General features: G+C 45.2%; 1 protein-coding gene across 34 annotated transcripts in view; it reads left to right on the top strand.

Annotated features, from left to right (window-relative positions):
• NFASC (neurofascin) overlaps window positions 1-18,105 on the top strand; it is a 187,997-nt gene that overhangs the window by 121,007 nt on the left and 48,885 nt on the right. For 20 of the 34 annotated variants that reach the window (XM_034767198.1, XM_034767200.1, XM_034767196.1 and 17 more), the window contains 7 exons: window positions 1,210-1,254; window positions 2,206-2,307; window positions 2,444-2,641; window positions 3,878-3,948; window positions 4,973-5,195; window positions 10,668-10,783; window positions 12,299-12,503. In XM_034767198.1, coding sequence (XP_034623089.1) covers window positions 1,210-1,254; window positions 2,206-2,307; window positions 2,444-2,641; window positions 3,878-3,948; window positions 4,973-5,195; window positions 10,668-10,783; window positions 12,299-12,503 — 960 coding nt within the window. The remainder of the gene's footprint in view (window positions 1-1,209; window positions 1,255-2,205; window positions 2,308-2,443; window positions 2,642-3,877; window positions 3,949-4,972; window positions 5,196-10,667; window positions 10,784-12,298; window positions 12,504-18,105) is intronic. The other 14 variants (XM_034767229.1, XM_034767213.1, XM_034767212.1 and 11 more) reach the window with 3 other exon arrangements.

The following is an 18,105-nucleotide window of genomic DNA, read 5'->3' as shown; positions in this document are numbered from 1 at the left end:
TTCCCGGGTTTTACGGCTAAGGGCATAGGGGTTGATCACAAGGATGCCCAAAGAAGATATATGATTGGCTAGTTTGGCAGTTAGCTGGAACTACAGGAGAAGTTGGCCTTTACTAGAAGCAATTTCTTCATGTAAGCGATTATTATATTTCATAAACAAGCGGTTATTATGTTGCTGAGGCCTTCTGCATTGCTCCCTCCCCCTCCCTCCTCTGATCATAACCCTTGACCGAATTTGGCAGGGAATTGTACAGCTTAGTCTTGTTCAGGCCCTGGCCTGTACTGCCTTTTATAAGGGCAGTCAGTATATCGAGCCTCTGTCAGAGGGCCTGATTTGGGGCCTTCGGTGTTACTTTGGCTGTCATAAAGAAGGCCACCCAGTTCTTTTTCCCCACAAAATTAAATACAGAAAGACTGAGCTGAAAGGAGCTGAGGGGGAAAGAAAGCAATTCTTATATGGAGCCAACGATGTTCAAACATGGGTGCCTACGCTTAGGCACCCAAATAAGAGGTCTGCCGTTCCAATTGAAGTCAATAAGAATTCAGGCTGCTCATGACCTTTGAAAATCAGGCCCCTTATTTAGATGCTAAGCTATTGTGGGAGAGAGAGGAAACATGTCCTGTCCCTACAGGCTTTGCTCCAGGTGGAAGTGGTAATGAATCTCTCCCTTTTGGGCAGGGGGAGGAATGGATTTAAACTACAGGGGAAATGGGTTTTATAGACTGGAACTGGGTTTGTGGCCGTTAGACCTACTCTCAAACTTTAAACTCCATGTGGAGGCTCATCTACTTTTAGTTCTCAACTACCAGAAACCTCTTGAAGAGCCTGTGTCTGTTTAAATCAATGTTGAATGTATTGCTGGCTCAGGCCTCACAGTGCCCTACTACACTCAGTATGCCATAAGAATCCTGCATCCCTAATTGCTCAGCTAAATTTGATTTTTCCATTTTTTAACACAATTTTGTTTAAGCTAATTAACTCATTTGTTTCTCCCATGCGCAGCCAGCACAAAATGGATTAGAGATTATGGGAGCCCTTTGGGGTCTCTAGGGGAGCAGGCTATAAATACCGATGCTCACTAGGTCCCACACTGGAAGGGAAATCCTGGTGGAATTGGTCTCTGTAACTTGTTTTTACTACATGCCCCTTTGATAAGCCACGTTTAATCACTAAACTAACTCCATTAACAGCCACTCTCTTACCTTGCAGCTGTCGTGTCTGCTCCAACTAATCGTATGACAGCCTTACCCAAAGGTAATCACCACTAATCAGTTTGGTTTGTTGAAACCCTTTTATTTGTATATGCTTTTTGTTTTGTTTGGCCTTTGCAATAACTCCAATGGGAAATGTAGGGGTTGAAAAGCCAGAGTCTGATGCTCCAAAGCCTGCTATGGTAAGTTATTTCTAAGAGTTGTCACAACTAACCATGAGCAGAAAGCTGCTGTGATATGTTTGTAATGGTTGTCTGGGTGTCAAGGTGCAGTATGGTATAGCACAAGAATATCACTCACTACGGGCAAGGTGGCAATGGCAGAGTGAGTAAGACCCTGAAGGGGGAGGTAGGAAACCTGGTTCTGCCACTGATCTTCTGGGATGTTGGCCAAGTCACTGCCTCACTCTGCCTTGGTTTCCCTATCAGTAAAATGGGGATGAAAACAGTTAGTTGCTTGCATGGCTTCTCTTAATTAATGGCTCTCTCTAAAGGGAAGGTGACCCAAGAGTGTAGTGTCTTATGACATGACCTTCCTCTACAACAAAAAACATGGTTTGTTTTCCTTGTCTTTTTGTTAATCCACCATCCGTACAGTATATAACCCAGCATGTTTTTCCTTAGGTTTGATGCCTTTGTTCTATATGCGCACACCTCTTTCTACATTTGAATGTAGTGGTTGGGCATTGCCAGCCCCACCAATATACCCTGGAAAGGCCACCTGCACTCCCCCAAAGGGTCCTGATGAAGGGCACAAGAGTGCTACATTTGTTCAGATTAAGAAAACACACTTGTCTGCTAAGAACTGAATGGAAACAACTCCTGTCACATGCAGCCACTCCCCAAAGAGCCATCAGCTGGCAATGACTTTCTCACTGCTGCCTCTGAGAGTTAGGCAGAACTCAAAGGCACCCAAGGCATTAGGTGTTCAGTTCTCATTGACTTTCTGTGGGATTGCCCAAGGAGCCAAACTTTGGTTGTTACTTTGCCAATAGAACGACCTGAGCGGCCTCGTGACCTGGAGCTGACAGACCTGGCGGAAAGGAGTGTGCGCTTGACATGGATACCCGGTGATGACAATAACAGCCCGATCACAGGTTGGTGCTCACCCCTCCCCTCTGTACCACCCGACCAGGCTGTATTCATCAAGCTATTGTTTTCGTTAACAAAAGTCTGTCTTCCTCTGGGAGTTGGGAGAAACCCTGCCATTAACCTGACCTCCCTCCTGTCTAGATTACGTGGTTCAGTTTGAAGAGGACAAGTTCCAACCTGGGTTGTGGCATAACCATTCCCGTTACCCAGGGAGCGTGAACTCAGCTGTTCTGCGCCTCTCGCCCTATGTCAACTACCAGTTCCGAGTGATAGCTGTGAACGAAGTGGGGAGCAGCCTGCCCAGCCTTCCCTCTGAACGATACCATACTATTGGGGCAAGTAAGTACTTGGAGTCAAGTTCCAAGTAACTCTCTGTTGGGGCTTTGCCCTCCGAATGGCTTTCATCTGTCATGTCAGAACTCCGACACTAGGCGAGAGTTGGCTAGAGTTTCTATTACAAGCCCATTTTCCATGGGTGTTGAACTCACAGGGCCTGGTACTGTAAAGCCAGAGTAATGTGACTGAGAGCAGAACTTGGTCAGTTGTACTATGTACTAACAGGTACCAAGTTGTACTATGTACTAACAGGTTGGGATGAATCTTGAAGTATTTGGTTAAACCCTGTGCACAGTGGCAAAATTTAAGATGACAGAGCTAAGGTGGGTAATTTTTCCAGTGTAAGCCGCTTAGAAGTGGGTATTCCTCAAACAAATCAATCTTTCCATGATGCTGCGACTGCAGAGGAGGAAAATCCTTCATCCCCTCCTCCTGCAGGAAGCTTAGAAGCGCATTTGAAAGTTTGACACTAGGGCTGTTTTCTCTGCAGCTGGCAGTGTCCTCCCCCAGCCCAGGTAGACAAGCACATGCTAGGTCCTCTCAAGAGAGCACACTGAAAAATAAGCAGTGTGGACCCTGCAGAATGGGCTGACCAGGGAGGCATGCTCCCAGGAACAGTGTAGATATATCCTCAAGGATCTATTCTTGTAAGCTGCCAAAACTGCCAACTCCCTCCACTATTCCCAAGTATTGGCAGAGATCCCAGAACAGGCTGGATGTGCAATGCAGGTCAGTACAGCTCATTTTTGAGTGCCCTGTGTGTGTGTGTGTGTGTGTGTGTGTGTTCAGTGCTGCAGAGAAAAAAAATCATATTTCTAGTACAAGGTACTTATGAACCTAAATCTCTGGGTTTTTGGAGTGTTGAGCAAAATGGAGTGCCCACAAAATATGGCTTCCTTCTAATAGCTGCTTGGGACCTGCTCTTTTCAGTTACATCCCTCAGCTTCTGATTCACAGATGTCATTGATTACTCTTGTTCAGATTTGCTTTAGTCGTATACATTTAGAAGGTGCCTTCTGGGTTAAGTAGACATTTGAAAACAACCAAAATACGTGGCCTAACTTTGAAAAGTGCTGAGAAACCTGCAGCTCTCCCCCTTCCATTGACCTGAATGGAAGCCAATTTGGGCAACTCATTTGTTGTTTTCAATTATCTTTTAATAACCAGTTTGCTCTGTGCATGGCTTTTAAATGCCTACATTTTCAACAGTGTAAGGCAAGGTTTTTATGTGGATTTCAGGTCCAGAAATCAACCCAACAGGAGTTCAAGGAGCAGGGACTCAGAAAAACAACATGGAGATAACTTGGACAGTGAGTTTAATTTTTTTTACTACGCCATAGCTGAGGGTGCCAGGGTCTGTAAAGCCAGAGCCTATTTAGATCTAAAAAACATTTTATTTCAATTGGCTTAGTTAAAACTTCTGGCTACTTTTAAGTCAAGATGATCTGCTTATTCTTTCTCCTTAACCACCAAGGGCTATTACCATTCAGAATAGTTAGAGTGAGGAAGTGTCACATGAATGCTAGGATTACTCTGTGCTTCAGCCCTTTTAAGGTGAACATATTTAAATCACACCTCATGGTCTCCCCCTTACATTCTAGGTAGCTGCCAGAATAAATCAATTCTCATGCAATTTTGAGTGGTGCTTATTTTAATAGCCCCCAGAAAGACATTCCAAAGAGCTTACTCATTTTAAGACATGAGTCTAAGGTGAAGGTTACAAGCATGTGATTACTCAGTTCAGAAACAGTGACAATATTTTTTTTTTTAAACTCCATTGTTGACTCACTCCTTGCAGGCACAAGTGATAGACAGTGACTTCTTCATCCATATAGTGAATGAGGACTACTTTAGTCTTCCTGCAGAAGCCTGCTCATACAGTGTACTCAAGTGTTAGCATTAGGGATGAGGTTGGTCTCCAAGATCTGTTCACAGGAGTGGAAGCAAAAGAAAAGTTGTTAGATTACACCTGATCCTCAAGGAACTGCCCTTCTCTTGCCTAAACACTGCTTCCAATTATTCTTTCTGATCTTGTTCATTAAGAGTGACACTTGAAGGCAAAAATGTCACTCTTAAATTTTCCAGGGTACATAAAAAATTACTTTGGCTTGGTTCTTGAAGGAAGCCTGAGAGGAGGATAATTATATGGAAGTTTTCAGAGGACAGACTTTCATTCCTGAAGCAGCTGTACGTCCTGCCTGGACCTACACAGCTGTCACCAGGAATTAAGCCAAAGTCTGGTGTGGGGAAGGGATAAATTGCAACTTTTTATTCATGCCTGTATTATGCAGTGTAAATATACATAATACCTTATTTATCTTTTTGTCCATTAAGCCACTGAATGCGACTCAAGCTTATGGGCCCAACCTCAGGTACATAGTGAAGTGGAGGCAAAGGGAATCACGGGAGAGCTGGAGCAATGAGACAGTGAGAACCACAAGGCATGTTGTCTGGAATACACCCATCTATGTGCCCTATGAGATCAAAGTGCAAGCAGAGAACGACTTCGGGAGAGCTCCAGAGCCAGACGTTATCATCGGCTACTCAGGGGAAGATTGTGAGTATTTTCCTACCCAGAGCTATTACGTATTACTGGGTGGGTGGAAGAGAAAAGTGAAAGTTGTCAAGCTACCCTCTCCTACTGGAGATGGAAAAGCTACACTGCAGCTCAGGGGGACACCCTTAGAGCCATGCTCGGTGTCACAGCAATCCAGTTCCTGGTGATTGGAGGAGGAGGCGGGGATGATGACTCTTCAGGTTCCATTCCTAGCTCCGGCACCAAAATATCTGTGCAGGCCAAGCCAAATTACTTATATTCCAGTTTGCACAAATGGAGGTCATCACTTCTGAGAGCGAGGTGGGCAAGGAGGTTTGAGTTTGGGTATTTTGGCCCTTGGATGAAAGGTACAGCTGGGCAAAGTACTGTGTTGAACTTAGAGACGTGATTGCAGCTCTGGTAGGCTTTACCCAGGGTTCTGAGAGGACTTGTGCAGCCACATCTGTATTTAGTCCCACTAGCAAGATTAGAGCTAGTATGGGTGCCTACCTGAGCTGCAAGTAACTCCTCCCCTCTGCTCTGAGGGAAGCATAGTTTAATTACATGATAATCTTGCATGCTGGTCAGAGGGAAATCCTGGATTAGATTGCTGTACCATGGCTTTAGAGAATTAAAACATACCACTATAGCTACTTGTATGTTTATCTCCTACTCCTTTCCTCTGGGCTACTGGTTTCATTGCCTGCAACAGATAGGGGCTCTGAACTGTAACATTATTACAGGGTTTATTTTTTAAAGAGAAAGTATTTTAGTTCCCTCTCCACTGCACCACATGACTGGGAGTCTTGGCTTGAACTCCTGCTGGGATTGTTGTTGGGGCTATGGGCTCAGCACTTCTGAAAAGGAGCCCCATAAGAGGTCACCTGGAATAGCACAAGGCCCACCTCTCACTGACTAGATAAGCTCAGAGCACAAAATATGTGTACTACTACTACCACGAAAGGGAAAATAAACTCAAAATCCTACTGTCCCTGGGTCTGCCTCTTGAAGCTTGTGGCTAAGAGAGCAGTGGATAGATTAAGCTGTATTCTTTTTAAGTTTGATTGTGTTACACACACATTACAGCAGTGCTGTGATGCTACACAGTTGACAGCTTTCAATGCCTTAAGGTATTTCTCTCAGTTTAAAGTAGAGATTGGGGACTGTGCATTTAGGTTCCACAGGGACCCAAATACACCTGCATGTGTGTCTTGCTGGAGCTAAACTAAAGTGAGATTTGGCCTTGAAGAGAATTCTCCAGTTCTTGGAAATAGATCTCACATTATTTAGCTCCCTAAATGACTGGGATAATTATAAAAAGAGGGGAAACAATCTAAGTATGAACACTAGATCCTGAACATGCCCCTAGTGAATAGAACGTGCAATGGGCTAAACTACTGGATAGGTTTGTTCCAATCATTTCCCCTCTAAAGATGCTAACCTTAGAAGTGCTTTTACTTCACTCCCAAGCCTCCCTGATGATAATATATTTACCTTCAGCTTATTGTTGTTCTGTGTGATTCAGAGTGGCCAACATCTGCTTTTGACCTAGGATGAAAGACAAAAAAACCAAACAGTTATCCTGAACATTCTTGGGGGTTAATACATGGATAAGCTGAGCAACATCTTTGTGGGCTAGTGTGGCCTTAGTTTTTTCAAAGGCTTCTCAGGTACATAGCTGGGGCTGCTTTAACAGTAGCAAATTAAATTTTGGGTTTTGTGGCCATGCTGCTGAAAGACTTTTGTACAGCTTAGCCCTTGCAGGGTTAGCTCTGTATACCCGGCAACCATTAGAGGCCATCAGAGTTTAGTTGCATCACTCCCTGGGTGAGCACACTAGAAAGCTCTGATTCCCCTGGTATTGTGTAACTAAATGGTGGTACAGAAGTTTCCTCTGACCCAACTACCCTGTGCTAAGTACCATTTATAATGTTACTTTGTTCCACAGGCTTTTTGACTGACATGCTGCAGCGCCAATCAATATTAGAGCTGTGCAAACTCTGCACATAGGATCTGCAAGCTAGATCCTCAGGCACTTAACCCATTGCTAGAAGCAAATGAGTCACAGTATGGTTGCTTGGAGGCATCTTCAACCAATTCAAATCTCCAAGGGACCATATCACTCCCTCCCTGGGATAGGCCTTCAGAATCTCTACTTACCTTAGGGGTTTTCAGGGAAGTATTAGACATTCACACATTTTCCATTTCCTCTCCTACTGCAAAGTGCACTAGTGAAAAATGTTTCGGGGGGGGTGAGGGGGGATGCTATTGGCCTTTAAGGGCTGCTCTGTCCTTGGTCCTGAAATGAACACACTCTCTTGTCTAAAGCTTCACATAACTGAATTCCTATTGCAAAAGTCTTTTAACCTGCGGTTTCTTTCTGGCAAACTAAACTTGGCTCTTGCTTTGTTGGAGTGGCATCTGTAGTTCAGGGATTGCTTTACTGTGAGTTATGTATCATCTTTCATTGTTTTACAAGGTCTTATTGCCTGGTTTCCCTTTCTCCCCCCCATAAACTGGTTGTTTTGGAGAGCAGTTTCTGCCACAAGATACAGTACGTTTTTCCAGTGTTTGCAACAAGCTCTCCTGTTCTAGTGATTTTTGTAAACTTTTGACGTTTGCATGTTAAATACATAACCTATTAGATTAAGGCTAGATGACCATAATGATCTTTCGTATTTTGATCTCTGGCATGGAAACTTGCCCAGTGACTCCTGCATCTAGCCCTAATTTATTACAAACTTTCTTCCTCCAATAATTTCCAGCAGTGACTAGTGATTGGGGGTGCCTCACTTAACACCTTTAAAAGAACCTGATTTTCAGAGGATAGGTGTGCTCCATCCTTTCTGAATCTCATCTCTTCTAGATCCAATAAGACATCACTAATCACTTTTGAAAATCTTTGCTAGGGATGTCAGTTGTGATTCTCCAATGGGTGGGTGCAGTAGCTTCAAATGAGTATTCCAGAAGAGATCAGAAGTTCTTGTACAAGCTACAGTGAAACCAAAGCAAGTGCCCTTCCCCATTAGAAAGCTAGCCTGTACTGGTTGTTCACTCAGATCTACTGCAGGCTCTAGCCATTCTTTATCACCACATGAAAGCAAAGGGTTGTTCTGCTATTGTGTAGCGTGGTGGCAGTTGTCCCTTCCCCTCTGGGTCCTAGCAAAGCTGTATTACTGCCTCATATCAGGGGAATTAGTGAATCAGGTGCTAGCCCCTGAGCCTCTTGGCAGGGAAGAGCACCCAGCAGCCTGTTGTCCTAGCTCTGGCAGATAGACAAATGTAGGCCTCTTGGCCTATGGTGGAGGCTGCCACCCCAGGCCCATCCTACTCCACCAGGTCCCTGCCCAGGGCCCTAACAGTGGAAGAGTGTCCACCACTAGGTTAGTGGAGATCTGCCCAAAACACCCTGGCCTGGATTCAGGCAAACCCAACCCAAAACCAGTCTAGTGTCTATAGGCTACTTCCCCTTTGGTTCCTCAGCTCGCTGGGTGTCCGCCGTCTCCCTGGGCTAGATAGCCTGCAGCTCCTCTGTCTCCTTGGGGGTCAGCAGTGAAGTCGGAGGCCTAGCAGCAAGCAAGCTACATCTGTCTCCTTCCCAAGCTCAGTTCCAACTGAGCCGGAGGCTCTACCTTTTATACTTCCTGTGGGAGGGGTGAGCCAGGCCTGACTCCACCCACCCAGGCACAGGGTTCCTCCCCCTCTGGGTCAGAGGAAGTCCACATGGCCACGCTACATTTTAGTACATGAAGCGAGTGCTGCAGGAGGCAGCTAAGTTTCTGGCAGACTGTCACAGTCCTAACTGTTAATTGGAGCAGAGAAGTGTGACAGATCGCTTGCTCTTCAAAGTAGCTAATCCATTGTAGAGGCCTGAGAGAAGTGCTGATGTTAAATGGATCAGGAGCGACCGCACAGCAATACCAAGAATGGCTGACAAATTGTAACACGTTTCTTTCCCTCCTGGGAAGGCACGGCCAGGAGCAACCCATGTATCCCATAGATTCAGAACCTGCCTGGTCAGAAAATCTCAGGTGTATCAGATTAGCCTAGATGGTGAAGAGGACAATCACAGTTAAGGACACTGTGCCAGATCCTCTGCTGGTGTAAGTCAGCATAGCTTTATAGACTTCACTGGAGTTCCAGTTGACACCAGCTGAGAAGCTGGACTCCTATTCATTTGCAGTGCTCTATCATGCAAGTCAACTTGCACCTCATTCTGTTGGTTTCTGAATAGAGCACACAATTTAGACAGACATGCTTCCAAGCTGTGCTACAGCAGTAGCTGCATTCAAGACATAAAGGAGCAGAGATCCTTTAAAACTAGGAGGGGAGAGGGCTAGCCAGTTTAAAAACATATGCAAGCATATGTCTGGAAGATGGAGCCAGCTACAGTGTGGCTGCATCAGTGTTTACCAGGTAATTGTTAAATGGTCAACATGTTGCACTACAGCTGGATGCACTGACCCAATGTTGCTGCTTCCAAACTGCATAGTCTTGTTGGATTGTGGACACACTGGATCGGCTCCTCAGCTGGTGTGTAAATCTGAATAGCTCCATTGGCTTCAGTGAAGCAATACCAGATTACACCAGCTGAGAATCTGGGCCATGGTGTTTCATCATGGCTGAACATGAGCTATTGCCCTTTTCAAAATCTAAAACTCCTAAAATTAGCAAGTTCTTGTTAAACAAGGAGGTAATTCTTGTATCTGGCCAAAAAAAGAATACTAGCACATCATGGGAAACATTTTTAAGCCACTCTTTAGAAAGTTGGCTGTACTGACTAATGGGTAGAGCAGAAGACACTGAACAGAGTTTCTTGGACTGGATTCCCAACTCTGCCACTGACTGTGTGTGTGTGTGTGTGTGTGTGTGTGTGTGTGAGAGAGAGAGAGAGAGAGAGAGAGAGAGGGGGAGGGGGGGGAGGGGTGCGCGCCTGAAGTGGATTTTGACCTCTGTGCCTTGGATATGTAATACTTCACATATCACAGCTCCCTGCTAGTGTAGGAAAATACTTTGAGATCTTCAGATGAAAGGTGTTAAGGAGGTAAATATGTTCTGGATATTGCTTCTCCAATTGCATTATCTGGGACCCACATTCATCCCTTGAGTAAATAAGTAGTTTATCCAAGAACTCTGGAATTGACTGGCTCCTGCTCTTTTGTTGCATCAGCTGTGGAAATCCTTGAAGTGTGACAAGCTTGTGACTATGTTGGGATAACTGCACAAGTGAGATCCTGTCTTCCTGCAAATATTCTAACGTATAGACAGAACTGCTCCTGAATGCCACAAGGTGGCAGCAGGGGCTTTTGAGAGTCTGATATTTACCCCAGGACGACTATAGAATGAAAAACAAAATGCCCCAAAAACCTGCCTAGCAGGAATCGGAGGAGGTAAACTTCAGGAAAAAAATGGGGTGTAGACTACTGTTGGAATTAAAAACAAACAACCCAATGTGTGCCTAATCTACACTTTGCTTTATTCCTGAATGCTTAGATCCCAAGGCTCCCCCCACTGATATTAGGCTAAAAGTTATAAACAGCACGGCAATCAGTCTCCAATGGAGCCGAGTATACCCGGATACCATCCAGGGACAACTTAAGGAATACAGAGTGAGCAAAACCAAATCATTTGGATATTGACTATTAATACAGCTAACCTTGCTCACAAAGGGTGACCTGGAAACATGGCCAGTGTGCAGTGGGGATGACATAAAACAGTAAGTTGGGCCTAATAATCTTGGGTGCCATCATTCTGTGGGCACATTAGTGATCATGCCTCGCCGTTCTGGAACAACACCTGTGTGTTGAAGACTAAAACACCCAGGCTCACTTTTGTTTAATGACTGGAAAACAAGATCTACGGAAATCTTGTTTGCAGGGGCTGATTTAGAGCCAGATTCTGCTCCCATTGAAGTTCAATGGCAAAACTCAGGACTTGAATGAGAGTAGGATTGGGCCTTCTAATGAGACTTAGTCCTGCCTATGCAAACATGCACAGCCTAATATGTGCTACTGATTGGAGTCTTTGCTCTTACAGTCAGAAAAGAGTCTCTTTGATGCCCACATCATTGAGCCCCATACTAGGGTTCAAGGACTACATGGGCCATATAAACAGCACTACCTTCCCCCACCCCTAAAGGTGGCCTCTGCTAAGTAAGGTTGAGGCATTGTTGCTGCTTGTATTCTACCTAATTAAGACAACTCCTGTCTCTAGAACTGTTAAGTTCCATCCTTTCATCATTATGCAACGTGCATGGTTTTCATGGGAGAAGGGGGAGGAGAAAGAACGCTCTGATACCCACACACTGATTTTTGTGTCATCCCTAATGTACAAACAGTCTTAATAAATGCTATCTGGATTTGCCCTGGTCAAGATCTAAAACAAAACCATACTAACTGAAAGCTAAAAGTATAGAGCTAAATGTACTGTATACTCATTGCAACAACTGTTCTTTATCAAATGTACGCGCTGCTAATAATCTCACATGTGCCAGTTGGAGTGCCTGATCACAACACGCAAAAGTCTGGACTTAAGCAAAAATCTGATAGAAAGAGCTTTTGAGAATTTAGCGATCTATGTTGGTGGCATATTCTGTACATGTTCATACTTTTCAAATCCAAGAATTCAGTATTCATAGAAAATTCTTTGAATTCTGCCTTTGTTTTCATTACTCTTGTGCACCATTGTATATCTATTTTCTATCTCAAAAAAAAAATCTATATTTGTAGGGATTTGAATCAGCATCTTTTCAAGTTCAGACTTTTAATTGTGCCTGAACATATTAAGCCTCTTCCTTTCTTTATAGTTAAAATTTATCAATTCATCTGGAGGGGTAATGCTCTCTGCCAAGATCCGAGGACTGGGAACCAGAACTGTTGGGTTCCATCCTGATCTCTGCAGCTGACTCACTCTGTGACCTTGGGCAAATCACTTAGCCTGACCGTTCCTCAGTTTCTGCATCTGTAAAACGGAGATAATATTACTGACCTACTTCCTGGGCAGTTATGAGGCTTAATTAATTGTTCTAAAGCACTTTGAGAGGCAAAGAATTGTTATGCTTTATTAATGAAAATCAATTGTACCTGAATGGGAAAAGCTTCACTTGCCCTACATATTTCTTGAAGGCCTATTTCTGGAGAGAAAGTAGTTTGCTGAAGAACCTGTGGGTCTCCAAAAAAAGGCAGTCTGTGGGTTTTGTTGGAGACCGACCAAGGGGCATAGTGTCCCGGCTGTTTCCTTACAGCAACTACAAACTGGAGATGGTTGTAGTCAACGGGAGAGGAGATGGGCCTCGGAGTGAAATTAAGGAGTTCACAACACCTGAAGGAGGTAGGTTCTTCTGGAATTTTCGCAGGCATACGCTGTTATATGCTTTGTGCACATGCTGGGAAAACTCTGCTCCACAGTACAGACCTAGAGCCTTAAAATTCCTCCTGCCCTGTATGGAAATTCCATAGAATGACACCGATCCTGTTTAAAAATGAACAGAACCACCTATCCTGTGCAGGAAAGGTGCAGCTCTAAGGCTCCAAAGCTCTCTCACTGCATTTCTCTGCCTGGAGCACAGGTATGTACATCTTGCTGTAGCTCCTAATGGCAGAGGTACCTATAGAATCATAGGGTTAGAAGGGACCGTAAGGGTCATCTAGTCTAACCCCCTGCCAAGATGCAGGATTTGTTGTGTCTACACCATCTGAGACAGATGGCTCCAGCCTCCTTTTGGAAACCTACAGTGAAGCAGCTTCCACAAGCTCCCAAGGCCTCAGTTCCATTGTCCTGCTGTTCTTTATAGTTAGGAAGTTCTCCTCCGATTTAATCTAAATCCACTACACTGTAATTTGAAGCCATTGTCTCCTCCCGTGGCAAAACAACTTTTCTCCATTTTTTTGTAGCAGCCTTTCAAGTATTTGAAGACTACTATAATGTCCCCCCTTAGTCGCCTCTTTTCCAAACTAAAGAGACCCAGTTCCTTCAAGCTTTGCTCATATGATTGCATTCTATCCCTTTGATCATCTGTGTCACTGATTTCTGGATCCTTTCCAGTTTCTCTACATCCTTTTTATACATTGGTGACAAAAACTGGACACCATACTCCAGCTGAGGCCTACCCAGGGCTGCGCAGTACTACCACCTCCCATGACTTGCATGCTATGCCTCTGTTAATTCAATCTAAAACTTTATATTTTTTGCAACAGCAGCACAATGCTGACTCATGTTGAGGTTGTGATCCACCACAACTCACCAATCCTTGCCAGCAGTACTGCTGAAAAGACAATTACCACCTATTCTATATTTATGCTTTTGTTTTTTCTTCTCTAAGTGTAGCACCTTACATTTATCTTCACTGAATTGCATTTTGTTGTTTATAGCCCAATTCTCCAATGTATCAAGATCCCTTTGAATTTTAGCTCTGTCTTCCAGAGTGCTGACATCCCCCATAAGTTTTGCATCATCTGCAAGTCTGATCAGTATGCTCTCTATTCCTACATCCAGGTTATTTATAAATGTTAAACACCCAACCCAACCCAGATCTCCGTGGAATCCCTCCAGAGACCTCCCTCCAGTCTGACATCATTCCTTTAATAGTTACTCATCTGTATGATGAGTTATTCCAGAATAGCTGTTCCTGATTAACACCAGGCATAGATGCTCTTATCCCAGAGTAACTGTATCTTACTCCTAATTAGTTAATCCATTTCCAGAGTGGATTAAAACTAGTTCAGAATAAGAGCATCCACCCACGGAGTTAATCCAAAATAGATGATCCACATTAAATTTACACCCTACCTGAGTCTGAATGAACTTCTATGTTTAGACAAGCCCTTAGTTCTTTTTATCTGTAAATTCAAGACAACTTTTCTAAGGACTTTAGTGCCTGGGAGGAGAGGTGCTGGGCTGACTTCCCTGGAGACTGAAATGCTCTATTTATCCCCCCACAGGTATGTGCTGCACCATACAAGTGTCCCAACCCTGATTGGGAAGGACCATCCCCAGTAGGGGAGATAGTAGTTTATTCTCCATGTGATTTGATTCTTGGCTTCTCTTTCAAGGTTGGCTACAAGGGGATCAGTTAGTACCAGTTGTGGTGAGATTAAGGATGGGGACACCATCACAGCTGGACTGAAACCCAGCAAGTTTATTTCACACAAACCTGAGCAGGATTTGAACAGAGACTAGCCCCATTTCTCTCATAAAAGGAAGCTGTACAGGGCCAAAGAGCTGGCGCGCTGCACCATGGGAGCTGTGACTGTTCGCAAAGGGGTTGTCTGTCCTAGTGCTATATTTTGCCCTCAGGCAAGGAAGGGGGCCAAGGTTTTGAGATACTGATGTTTCGAAAGGCCAGCAGCACTGAGTCAAAGTACAAGAACACCCCAAAAAGGATGAAAAATAGGCCAAAGCCCACAAGACCCATGCCACTCTCTGCAACAGATGGAGGGTTAGTGATTAGAAGTGCAGCAGCCAGAGGAACAATGTAGTTACTACAAAGGAAGTGTTGGATGGTGCCAGCTTAGGTCACCAAATCCTCCCCTGTGGCAGATTATCCTAAGACTGATGGTTCACACTGTAGTTAGATTCACCAACCAGTCACAAACTGTGCTCCTGATCACACACCCCCCCCCCCCCTGGTTATCAAGAGGCTAAAAAAATTACTCCCACCAGCAAATTGGTCCAGCAAAGTGAGAAGTTCATTTAAAACTCACTATGTTCTTCTGATCCCCAAGTGGCCAGTCACGTTACCAGATCAATACTAGTTTGGATCTTACCCAAAATACCACACTGCCAGCCAGTCCTTTAGTATCTAAAGCTAAAGGTTTATTATAAAAGAAAGGGAAGGACCAGGATTGTTAAATGGTCAAAGCAATCAGATACATACATATGACTTCAGAGTCCATATATCAGGTTCTTAGCAGTATTGGTGAGTTTGCTGGCTTGTAAAGTCCCCCGGAACACATCCAAAGGTTGGATGGGTCCATCAGTCCTTTGTTCAAAGCTTCAGTTTATAGAGAAGTTACTGCAGAGATGAGAAACAGGATTGAAAACAAAATAGAAACGATGCAGCTACCTTTTTATAGCCTTTGCTATGTGGCTTGTATATCCTCTGTCCCAAACACAAGCTCACAGTACATGGACACAGAAAAGCATGGGAGTCTCCTGTCCACAGGCATGGCCCTAGTACAGGTCCTGCTGACTCATAGGCATAGCCCCTGCCTTCTCTCAGTGGCTTCATTGTATAGCTGATAGGCAATTAAGCAGGCTAGTTAGTGCTGATGCTAATCTGTCTGGGAGTGTCACCCAGATACAGCACAAGTTTCAGATACAGATATCACCTATTAACTCACAATACAAAGATGACTATATATATGTGAACAAGATCATACTTAGCAAATTACAACTTTTCCATTGATACTTTCCATGGCATATCTTGTAAGATTCAGTGCAATGGGGAATATTGGTATCAATATTATAAATGGTCACCTATATTCCATAAAGGTTAAGGGCACACCTGTCTCTCTCTCTGGGTATCTAAGGAGGGAGAAGGAGACAGTCTGAAAAACCACCTGGAAAATGATTTCCTGAAAACCTGTGAAGTGGTTTCCATGTGGCAGGGGTCACCTCCTAATCCCCTCCCTCTTCAAAATGGAGCTGAGCCAAAGCTCTGGACTCACTAAGACTCTTCCCATTGCCTTGAATGGGTTTTGGGTCAGGCCCAGGGCTCTCCAACTTATCTCAGCCAAACAGCAGCCAAGGATGGGATGTCGTAGGGGTTTAGAGCAACGAGAAGCTGGTCTGAAAACCCAGGACACATCTGCAAACTTTGTCTATATCAGGGCATGAGTTACTGTCTTCTGCAGGGAGATTTGACGCTCACTAACAGTGCTCAGAGAAGAGCAGGCAAGTAGTCAGCAAACCTCCCACATACCCAGCTCTGCCAATGGCCCTCACCCATAACCCCCCTCTGCTATTCCAGTCTGGAACTCCTCACACACATCCCAGCTGTATCAATGCCACATAGTCCTGACCCACAGCCCCCCTCTGCTATTCCAGGCCTGAGCTCCCCACACATACCCCCAGCTGTGCCAATGCCCCATAGTCCTGACCCACAGCCCCCCCTCTGCTATTCCAGTCCTGAGCTCCCCCGGCCAGCTCTGCCAGTGGCTCTCCATCCGGACCCACAGCTCACTGCTATGCCAGTCCTGGGCTCCCCCACTCCAACCTCAAGAACTGCCAGCTCACCCTTGACTTATATTTCCTTACCTTGGCGTTGTAGACCCAGACCTCATCTGAGCAGACACTGCCAGTTGTGGTGAGTTATGAGTTCTGCAGAGCTGTGAAAGGCATGTTTCTGTGGTGTTAAACACCCATTGGGTTTTGCATGGACAGTAGCAGACTCAGGGCCAGGACAGTAGTTCAGTCTGCCTCTGACAGACACTCCCTGATCTGCTGTGACTGGTGCTGACAGAGCAACCTCCAGCCCAGACTTGGCTCTGAGCGCCAGTGGTTGCAGCTTTGCACACCAGATGGAGGAGGAAAGCCAGTATCTTGAAGCTTTTTCACTTCAATTAATTACCAGTTGGGCCAGTAAAAGGCTCTGAAGTGCGCTATAGACTGGAGGTTAGGCTGCTGCCCTTGAGGGGAGACCCTGCTTCACCTCTTCCCTCTGTCTGTTAAGAACAGGTTTGAAGAGGGAGCTTCTTTCCCCTGGAAGCTGTTCTACTGTAACTATTAATTGAGCCAAAACAAGACTGATTTGCAAGAAGCCTTCTATAGCCAGCCCTAGGGGTTAGGGTACTTACCTGAGATGCTGGTTTAATCCCCCCTTTACTGGAGGAGAAGAAAGGACTTGAGCAGCAAGATTTTTTCTGTGCTGGTTTCACAGAGGGGACCTAATAGGGAAGGGTACCCCCCTTCACAGCTGGGCCTTTTAAAGTTATTGCCCCTGCTGGGGTGTTAATGATTTGCAGGATGAGGAGGTGGGGATTAAGACCTTCCCAAGGTTCACTGGTTGGAAGCAGGTGGAAGCTGTGGGTTCTCCCCCGCCCCCTCCCCCTGCACACACACACACACACACACACACCTGATTTCACTTCAGGCTTATGCCAGGGCATATCACAGAGTTTGAGTGAGTAAGGGATGCAGTGTCACGGGGTGAGTTGTTAACTCTTCAGCGATACTCAGTGAACCCAGGGAAACAGCCTGGCTCAGAGGTTGGGGTTTATCTACTCCAGCTGGTGTGGCTGGAAAGAAACAACTTTTCTTTTGCACAAAGTCGAGGGGGGAGCAGTATTCCCATAGAACATATCTTGCCTTCCCCTAAGCTGACCAATATGCAGCTCCCAAACCCAATAAGCCCAGCATTACTAGACTTTTATTTTGGGTCTGTGAGCAAGACCTGGAATGTCAACAGGTGCCAGAGATGCACAAAGCCTGCAGTAGGATTTGTTTAAAAGCAAACAATGCTAGTAGCAGGCCTTGGGTATCATTGGCGGTGCAAAATTAGGGTCATGGTCAAGGGCCTGCTGAGATACAGCTCCCTTCTCCTCCCAGCAAATGACCTGTGCTTAATATCAGCTGCCTATATCATGCCTGACCCCCAGCCCAATTCTCAAACTAGGGGCCAACAGTCATTGCCCTGCCTATCTTCCCTGCAGGACTGGAGCTGGGAGGCAGGCTCAGCATTGGCCTGACTCCACACAAGGGGGGAAACAGCCTCCCTTATAGCCGTTAGGTTGAGGTGTGCGCCCAGGATAGTGGTGGCCATTTCCTCCCTCTGCCCAATGCACAGAAGGAATTGGGAACAGGGATCTGCCATCTCCCAGATGAGTGTCCTGAGAGGGGAATGAGCTTTCCCTCATAATCTTTAGCCCCAGTGGTTAGGGGCCTCATGTAGACTGTAGTAGATGATGGTTTAATCCTCCTCCCCACCAACGTC

This window comes from Trachemys scripta, chromosome 4, assembly GCF_013100865.1.
Source record: "Trachemys scripta elegans isolate TJP31775 chromosome 4, CAS_Tse_1.0, whole genome shotgun sequence".
NCBI lineage: Eukaryota > Metazoa > Chordata > Testudines > Emydidae > Trachemys > Trachemys scripta.
Note: the sequence above shows the minus strand (reverse complement) of the source record. Positions and strands in the feature narration are given on the sequence as shown.